Source organism: Asparagus officinalis, chromosome 9 (assembly GCF_001876935.1).
Source record: "Asparagus officinalis chromosome 9, Aspof.V1, whole genome shotgun sequence".
NCBI classification, from domain to species: Eukaryota; Viridiplantae; Streptophyta; class Magnoliopsida; order Asparagales; family Asparagaceae; genus Asparagus; species Asparagus officinalis.
The window spans coordinates 14568835-14579523 of record NC_033802.1 but is presented as its reverse complement, the minus strand read 5'-3'; the positions used below and the strand labels follow the sequence as shown (position 1 = coordinate 14579523).

Here is a 10689-nt window from a genome sequence, read left to right as displayed (position 1 = left end):
CACCCCCCCCCCCGCCGAGACAGCAAATGCTGTCTCGCGAGCTTGTTTTCCGCCAACTGTTCCTAGGGGTTATAAATACCCCCCGAATGCCATTTTTGAGAGGGGGCTTATTTCAGAGCAGACAGAGCAGAGTTCTTGAGCTTCCGGCAATCCCTTGAGATTTGAGCTTTGACTTGATTTCAAGAAGAACGACTATCTTACTTTGATAAGATATCGTTTCAAATTCTCACTTCGATAAACGAAGGAAGAATCATTAAACCCCTCACGATTCAATCAGAATCTGTGATTTGGTGGTCCATGAGTCAAAGCACTTCCGACACAGGCAAAGATCCCACGCAAGCAGCGATCCAAACAATGATCCTGCGTTTGTTTCTCAAGAGTTGTAATTTTTCCTTTTGTTGTGTAAAAGGAGTCTTATAAAAAGGCTATCTCTTTTTTGAATTTATTGTAATCGACCGAAGATATAATGAATTCCATGACAAAGTCAACTTTTGACGTAAACAATGACGGTCGACCGGGACGAGCTCCAGAGACTACCCAGGTCTCTGCCCTACACGCGGTCGACCGTGGCGGTCGACCGTTAGCCCAAAATCCAGTTTTTTTCCAGATTTTTGTGTGTGTCGTGTTCACGTCATGTTTTTTTGATTCAAACATGGTAAAAACGTCATGAATCTTGCATATAAACATGTTACAGTAGATAGAAATATCTAAAAATAAAATCAACATATATAACCATGATTTTATGCATTATATTTATATTCAAAACCCTAAAACATGCATAAAAGTGTAAAACGATGAATCAAACTTCTCTCTTTAGATTAACCATATTTTAAAATCATATTCAGATCTTAAATACATCTGTAAAATTCGTTCTCAACCATTTTAGCATGAAAAGACCTAATTTTTATACATATAATACAAACGAGTTGTCTTTTATTCATAATCTAGTCATTTAGGCTCTACAAAACATGTTTAAATCACTTTAAAAACATTTTGAAAACTGAGAGGGGGATTAGCAGAGATGATACTCACCTGAGATTATCGAAAAATATTTTAGAGGCAAGGTTGAAAGAGATCTCCACTCCAAAAGCCAAAAACCAAAAAAAAAAAAAATCCCGCTCGAAAGCCTCCAATCTTCTCTAAGAAATCAAACTAGGGTTTAGGGGATTTGGTGGTTGTTAGGGTTCTTAGGAAAATTAAGAAAACATGAAAAAACTCATATATATATATATATATATAATCCAAAGGAGGTTGGCGGAATGTCGGATTGAAGCCTATACAACAATTCAAGTTAAAGATCAAGTTCAAGCTTCATCCGCAACGTTTACCAAGTCAAGCTTAATTGAAGATCAAGATTGCTTGGGTAATGTAGTTTAGGATTTATATTATGTGTGTTAAGTACTCTAAGCTCAATTATCTATACACACACATTTTATTAGTTTCCTTGTATATATATGTAATCACATATATATACAACACAAGTTTTGGTTTTCATGTTTATAAATATGAAATTACATGTTTCATATTTATTATTGTGATTTGGTTTATCTACATAGATATGAAACAAATATATTTTTATATACATACTCATAGGTTTCATTTTCTATTGTATTTGTGAAAATATTGTATTCTCAGTTTGTAGACTTCAATGTCAGTTTATACATGTTTTACTAAGTCTATAAAAACATTTCACAAAGTTTCAAAAGTTGGTTTATGTCAAAACATTAAAATTCAAGTATCTCGTATTTTCATGTTTTGGACTATTTTGTAAAATGATGATATTTTTCATTTGGGAGGTCCTTTCTGATAACCAGTCGTTGTAGCATGTTTATTATTATGTCTACAATCATTCCCCGAAGTTTTACATTTTTTGGAATTTATTTGATATTTTTAAACAGCGTTTTAAAATCAGAAAAACAGTTTTTAGTTTTCTGTCATATCCGTTTTCGGTCGACCGCACCGGTCGACCGAACCTGAGTTCATATGTTCTCTGGGCGACAGAGAGTCTGTCGGTCGATCGGTCCGGTCGACCGATGAAAATTTCCGGTCGACCGATGAATTTTTCGGTCGACCGACAAGGTCTTTTTCTGCTTCCAACGGCTAGTTTTTTGACCGTTGCCTTGGGGCTGTTTTTGTCTTTTGCTCAGGTTTTTGGCTGAATTCTTGGGAGGCTATATATACCCCCATTGCATTCAATTCTATAACTAATAAGAGAAAAAGTTTTTAAGAGGTTTACAAGTTTTGTTTAAGGGTTTAGTGTTTGATTAAAAAGCTTTTAAGCATTTACAAGAGTTTGATTTGTGGAGCAAATTTCACAAGAGCAAGTCGAGATCATCCTTGGTGTTTGAGCATTCATTCTTCTCCCTCTCTCTTTTCATCTATAGAGAAGTTTCCTTAAACTCAATTCTAGCATTTTATAAGTTTGTTCTTAATTTCATAAGCTAGATTTCATATTGAGTTTATATTGTTTTATCTCTTTGTTCACACACAACCTATTGAGCTTATTATATTTATATTCATAGTATAATTTAGGGTTGTGGGTTTGTGACATTGAGAGTGAGCTTAATTGAGTTCTCACCTTGTTAGAGAGAACAATCATTTGTCATATTGTGCCTAATTGTGAGGATTCACTTGTAATACACTTGTACACCGAGAGAAGTGTGTGGTGAGAGACGGGGTCGAATCCAAGAGGAGTGGCGTCGGTTGACGTGCCTAGGGAGAGGTTGTAACCGAGCACTTGAGGAGGAGGACACGGGCTAGGACCAACACTTAGTGTGTGAGGTGTGATTACATAGTGATTGTATTGTGAGGTGTAAACGTTGTTCGGGTGAACGTAGAAAACCCGGTTGTGATAGTGGAGATCTCCTCGAGGTGAGGAGCGGAGACGTAGGTCGTGGGGACCGAACTCCGTAATCATATTGTTTGTTTGTGATTGCATTGGCGCTCGAAAGCCTCCAATCTTCTCCAAGAAATCAAACTAGGATTTGGGGGTTTTGGTGGCTGTTAGAGTTCTTAGGAAAACTGAGAAAAACGTGAAAAAACTCATATATATATCATGAAAAATGAATATGGGTTTAGAAATCCGAAACCAACTCAAAACAGGAGAAAAATTCTCTGCAAGTTTCACGGTCGACCATGGCGGTCGACCGGCTGCGATCGACCATGGCGATCGATCGGCTGTGGTCGACCGTGGCGGTCGACCGGACTGGGCATTTCTAGTTTTTCATGAGTTTGGCCATTGTGCATGTTTCGGCTCTTTTCTCTCTCATGTATGAACTTGTTCATACTCAAAACATATGGTATTATACTCATATACCATTAAATGATATTTATCATACTAAATATCCATATATCATAATCAATCTCATATTAATATATCATTCAAAAATTATCGGGGTTTTACAATGCATATATAACATACATATAACAATAGGGAAAACATAATACATAGTATCCTTACAAATACTTCACAATCAAAGTAAGTTAATCATAAAAAATTCTCAAAATTTTTGAGTTATGCGTATTTTAGCCTCTCAATCTAGAAATTTCTAGCGAACTCTATACATGAGCCCTAAGAAAACTCTATACTAGATCCACGACTCGACACAGGATATCCTAATGATGGTGGAACGAGAGTTCTAATACTAGTTGTGGCACCCCTGGTTTCACACATGGCTGTAGTCCAAGGTGAACCAAAAGATGTCGTACCTGCCATGCACCCAACACTATGTAAAAACATGTTTCACCATCACATTAATATCGCTCTAGCATATATCAAAAATAAGAAGTGAGAGTACAAGCAGATACGTCAAAGATAACAATACAAGGAACACAACATAGAGAAGAGATATCTAATAATAACTATAATCTTGTTCCAATAGAAGAAAAGAAAATTACATCTGATAAACTGGAATAAGAACATCAAATCTCTAATACATAAGAGTCAACTGAAAAGTACATAGGGTCTCAGCCTCCAAAATGAAATGCATCTCTAAAAGAAAACTAAAATCATTGATAATCCACTGTGGAGCACCAAATAGCTACTTATGAATGACGGTGACTATGTTGAATCCCTGTCAACCTGTGACTCTTCGAAACTCTGACCCGTTACCTAAAAAGAGGGGAATACAATAGCATCAGAGCGCTAGCGAGAACATCTTCGCCCACCCCCAAGGGAAGGGATACTCGTATATAATAGAGGCTCTACCTATAACATGCATAGTCTACCTATATCATTTACCTTGTACTAAGAAAAGTTAAGATTTAGAAATCCACAACACGAGATGAGTACGTCGAGGGAATAATCCAAACAAGAAAACCCTCATATATATCATGTATCGCAAATTGCGTATCACTAAATATCAACTCCAAAATCCTATAAGTAGACAAGCAACAAAAGAAAACACATCACCAACACCTCGTCCAGAAATATGTCATACATGTCATATAATAATATCTCACACTACACTTGGGTAGGTGGCACGGAACGAAAATACAAACCTAAGATATACCTTGTCAAGGACACATCGTGCATGTCTAAACACAATATTACACACATTACCCTCGGGGTAGATGACACGGGAGAAAATACACAATCCTATGTAATTCTCTTCAACTAAAATGGTGTGGAATATAGGTGCTCACAATATCCCGTGGCGCATCGCGAAATCTTGTGGCTCACTACCCAACTCAAATACCCTACGGAGTATAGGCATATCAACCTAATCCGGAACACAATGCAATCAAAAGGGATGTGGAGTCTCGGTACTCACAACATTTTGTGGTTCATCGCAATCTTATGCAGATCATAACCAAACTCGAACATCCATAAAGAGGTATGATGCGGAGCATAGGTACTCGTAGTATCCTAAGGTTTATCGCAATATCGTGCGGCTTACAACCTACCTTGACCATCCATGCGAACGTTGACACTGACTATACAACTCGATAATTGTCACTCCTACACCGCGACAACTCGACACATGACCATGCACTCCCGAGGATCTGTGCATGCCTAAACCAAGCGTGTACCCCACTATGGACACGCACGTGTATCGACGTGTGGTCCCGTTCTTCGTGTTCATGGCCAAACGTACATAGAAAATCATTACTTGCAAAATAGCTCCAGATCAGTCGACTGATTCTTGAAATTAGTCGACCGATAGTGAATCAGTCGACTGATTTATCCCATCAGTCGACCGAAGTGAACATGCACAAAACATGCAGAAATAACAAGCTTTGGTCGGTCGACTGATAGATCCTATCAGTCGACCGTCCAGAAGAAAATTATGCAATTCTCAGGGTCAAATCGGTCGATCGATACATGGGGTTGGTCGACCGACCAGAGTACTAGAATAGGAACGTGGTTTTCAAGAAGTTAACTCAGTTTTTCTCAAAAGAACTTGTGAAACATTATTATGGGGTGTATAAACATGTTTAGATCTCGTGTTTAACATAGTGGGGGTTTGGCCAAAAATTTATTCATCATCAAAACATGATTTTTGGGATCTAATCTCCCTAAATATCACTTAAACAGGTTTTAGTTGATTAATTTGGGTTCTACTCATCAAAATCCTATCTTTTCTTAATTTCGTGCTCGGATCTGTTGATCTTATTTATCAAATTAGGTTTTTAAACTATTAAGAATAAAAAAGTAAGGGGATGGGTTTGGGAAGAGATGAACTTGCCTTCCAAGATCGCCTTAATCTCCCAAACACGTGAGGAAACGCGATCCTCCTTCAAAGGTTCTTCGGAAAACGAGGTTGATAAGCTAGGGTTTTGAGGAGGATGACTGTTGTAACGTGATAGATGAAAATTCGGGTACACACACACACACATACTAATTGGATAAATTTTTTAATTTTTTAATTTATTATTGAATCATTTCATTATTATTTATTTTATTTAATCCATGTTTCAAACATATGGATAGAATTTAAAAATTAAAAAAGATTGAATAATGAAATTACATTTATGTATCAACTGGGTGATAATAGATTGTTTGCATACTTAACAATAGAAAAAACAATGAATAATTTTATAAAAGAAATTTATTTGATATACACCATTGATTTTCAATCAACCAATGCTACCTATATACAAATGACAACAGACAATCTATTTAATCATAATCATCCAATATAAATGTTACTAAAATAGTAGCATCAAATTTTTTTCTTTAGTCTTACTTATTTCTATCCCCTCAAAACAATTAATAGTCATGCAACAAGCAGTTGAGATACTATAAATATCTCTCTTTATCATTGGATATTTTGAGCTTTAATGGTTCCAAATTTTTTTCGAGCAGTTAACTAATTATGCCTATTAGGAGCGTGAGATTTTCTGATTACATGTCTATGAAACATCGAATCAAAGTAAATCGCAAGATGGTTAAAAACTACAAAGATAGTATAGAGCAAGATTTTTTTAGAAGGCAAAGAACCAAAGAATCATACTCTTAAAATAGAAGTTATGTCATTGATAAAATCAATTGTAGATGAAACCAAATGAGGATAACCATGATATTATTACTAAAAATAATCTTATTTGTCTTTACAAATATGGATCATCTTTAATTGATAATTCTCATGTAGAGTTCGCTCTCAGATTGGGCTCTAATAAGTTTCTTATTAGAATAAAATTCCGCTGTCATAGATCCACTAAAGCTGGCTTATCATAAGCTAAAAACAATGACATATAGAAATATTGAATCACCAAAGCTTTTTTGACTCATTTGATACCCGAGTTTTTTAGTAAGCTACCTACATTTATGGCTTCTCCCGAGGCACGACGACGAGAAGGCTCTGCTAAGCAACCATTTGTTCTCCCTTCTTGTTGAAGAATTCTCTCGCGGGTTCAACTACCATCCATCCTTTGACATGCCCTCGGCGAAGAGGGCAGGAATCAAGATCTATGGACTCCAAGTTTTCATCATCGTTGTTGGTTTTGGTGAAGGCTTTATTAAACTGGTCAAGGCAATTGGAGTGGCGATGGCTGGTGGCACACATGTAGGAGCGACAGCCCTTGTCGTGGGAGGAGCAGGGGAGGAGCACAGCGTTGTGTAGGGACTTCATGCATACTGAGCATTTGGCATCCTCCTAATTTTTTTTTCTAATGCTAAGGATGGTGATATACTCCTTGGGTTGCCTATGCCCTATGACATCATAATGTTGGTGTAAACGAAGAGGGTACGTAGCTAAGATGATACGACGAGTAAGTGATCTGCTACAGTGACTCCTTGCAATTCTTTCCATTTTCTACGAATACTGAAAAAGGAAAAGGAAAATAACCAGATAAAAATAAATCAATATATAATGTTATTCGTCAAGAACGCGTATACACTCGTAGGAAACAATAGGTGAAGTTAGCACAAATTCCTTCTACTCTGACACCATTTAAGCCAACTAGTTGACGTAAGTTCTGTATGGCAAATATCCATTCAAAAGTCACAAAATTGCATAGTCAACTCTAGATTGGAGATAAGTTACAATATTAAACCTCAAAGAACTCTTGCGAGGTTTTAAAGTACATGATCTAACTCTTGTGAATCTTTTGATTTATGGCCATCTACCATTTCATCTAATTGTTCTAGGAACATAAAAATATTCGGTTCAAAATATAATAGACCCCAAAAGTGTATTGCATACATTATCTAGAGGTTAAAAAAAAGAAACCTATTATAAGCAAGTCATTGAAAGAATGCAATGCAGACAAGAATGCAGTCTTTAAGTATATTTTCAAGTAAACGAATATGTGACATGTTTAATTTTTAGATCCAGATTTCGCACACTTCAGGCCCTGAGCTACCTTTTCACTAAGAGATCTTAAAACTTTGGATAAGAATTGATCTTGGAAGGAGGTTTGGTTTTGTAAATTATTCCACCTGAAAAAAAATGAAAGAAAGAAAAAATTGTTGCTGGAGTGGCCATGGATGTTTATAACCGATCCTCATAGAGTTGTAGGAAATACTTATACGGATCTTGATCTTATATTATAACATACATATAAAATACAAACTAATATGAGTCTTGAACACACACAAAACACACCCAACAACATACAAAGTGACACACACAGACACAAGCGCACACAAAGACAGTTGTACGCAAATGCATACATACCAGATTGTAAACGTGGAAGTATGTTGATTTTTTTAATTATTCTTACTGAAAAAGGGAGAGAAGAAGTGTTCTGTGTTGGATTGTAGTTTTATACTTGGTCCCAAAATAGTTAAAACATGTACTAACCATACTAAATTTGAAGTACGAATTTTAGTAATTTGTATGTCAGTCATTAGATTTACATTGTGTGTAATTGATATCTTCACCTTCAGTTTAAAATAGTGATGATGCATGTATTTCGCACCACAATTTCTGTTCATGTTTTTTCCTTGAATGTTTTTTCACATTCTTTCTAAAAATTAATATTACGACCAATCAAAATACGTACCGAAAAGGCATATATTGGTTTCCCTAATTTTGAAATAGCCCTGATTTCAAGGAATTTGATGATAAATGTGATAGAATCATTTGGTGAAAGGTCTGGTTAACATAAAATTTGAAAATAATAATAATTAAAAGATCAACATATATCTTTATTTTATTTACAAAACTAATCACTTCCTCAACCTCTACGAGCTTCTTTTCTTCAGGGAGCTTGATCTTATAACCTCTCGGCAGGAAAGTGATAAACCATAGAATTAGATCTCTATATCTCTATATCTCTAAATAACTCTTTCACCCTCGCTATAACCCCACCAGTGTCAATCCTAAAACCAATAAATAACACAAAAAATTAAAGCAAAGGGAAACAATTAACAAGCAATTAAAGTAGCCCAAATTTAGAAGTTTTCAACCTTGAGCTCTTGAAGTCCTCCATGACATTGAGGAATTCATCATATTTTCCCCTCTTATCCTGAAATATATCTTTCACAGACTTTAGATAATGAAGGGCATCGCTTGCTGTGAGCTTCGGACTATTACTAAAATACTCTTTTAAGTTATGAATAATCAGGTTTGTCGTCAAAACGTAGTGAATGACAGTAGTGGAAGTTGGATGCGAATTATGTACGATATCCACGGCAAAATGCTTGAAGATAATATATCAATGTTGTCATGATCAAAAATTTATATATCTATTTAGTCATTATTAAGAAAAGTAAGAAAAGATGTTGTCAAGGCTCTCAACTTCATTATGTGAATTAGATCTTACCTCAATAGAGGTGGTAACTTTTTTTTCACTAATTTTTTTATATTTCTACTTCTTTGTTCCAGCTTTTAGACCTTGCCAGGGAAGACTGGAAACAACAAGAAAAACAAACTTTTGTTACACCATACTATGGACAAAGCTATTAAAAATGAAGTTAAGATAGACACCATACCTTCCTCTTTAAAAATACGTGAGAACAACCCCAAGAGATTCCAAATCATCCCTCCTGTTTTGTTCTTAAGATTCCAATGTACATAAGTCAAGCATATAAAATATGATGACTATATGCCAACCTCATCAAAAGGGTCATCCTAATAAAAGTAAACCTATAGAGTTTGTTGGCATACTGCAAACAAAATAAGCTTGCAAGCAAGTAATAACAATGCCCATTGCTTACAAAGGTAAAAGAGAGGACCAAAGATGGAAGGCACTAAACCATACATGTATTTCAAAACACACCAACATCCAAAGGATCAATCATTCACTACAAAAATATAGAAAAGAGAGTGCTTCCCTAGAGGCTAAACATAAAACATTACATGTCATGACCTTGTAGATGTCAGGCTACAAGTAGACATACATTCATGATTCATCACATAGATTCCACCAAATAACAAATCATACAACAGCCCAACAGCATGGGGTTAAGAACAGGAAAGTTTGTATGTAATATAACCTAAAACCACAAGTCTATGCGGTATCTAGTAAAGTCGCCACCCACAGATCTATGAACATCATTAAAGCAACCAGACCACAATGAGAAACATACTCAATTGGCATGACCTCGAATAACATCAAGGCCCATCTCCGTAGGATCGGTGACTTGCAGCTCCACCTGAATACCATCCAACTCCCTCTTGAACTTGTCGTTAGAGCTTGCATAGAGCATCTTACTTCTCACCCTCGCAATGTCTGGAGACCTTCATGCAAGGGAAAACAAATACAAATCATTACCGCAACCTAAATCCATATATTATAGAAAAATTTAGTAATTTACCAAGCAATGAAGAAGAACTTGTTCTTCTGGCAGTTCTCCTCAGTGACAAAATCAAAGTCATAAATCGCATATCGACATTCGTTCTCATGAAGGCTCGTAGTGAAATCCTCGTAGCTCATAGTGGGTTAACGAAAAATACTCCTAAAAACTGACATAAATAAATGTTCATATAATTGAGTGACAGTTGGGAGACACTCGTTGAATCAATGTTACACAAAGCACTAAATATAGCTTGTTAGTGAAAAGAGCACTCTGACCTTGTTCATATTGTAAAGAGCTTCAACCATATCTGATGATCTATTCCTAACTGTACCAGCCACCTGGATATCCAAATGAATAAATGATTGCATTATATTAGGGAGACCTGTAACTACATTATTGCTTGCAGGTATGCTGTTAACTAAAATACTTTTAAATCAAAATCAAGCCTCCAACAATGAGGTAACCTTCTCCAATCCTTGCCATGTTTCCGGTAAGCTTCGTAG

General features: G+C 35.9%; 1 protein-coding gene across 1 annotated transcript; it reads right to left on the bottom strand.

Annotated features, from left to right (window-relative positions):
* LOC109824211 (actin-depolymerizing factor 7-like) lies at positions 9977–10323 on the bottom strand. Its single transcript, XM_020390746.1, has 2 exons — positions 10205–10323; positions 9977–10127 (listed from the first exon to the last, which is right to left on the bottom strand). Exons 1-2 carry the CDS (start codon positions 10321–10323, stop codon positions 9977–9979), a joined length of 270 nt encoding a protein of 89 aa, XP_020246335.1.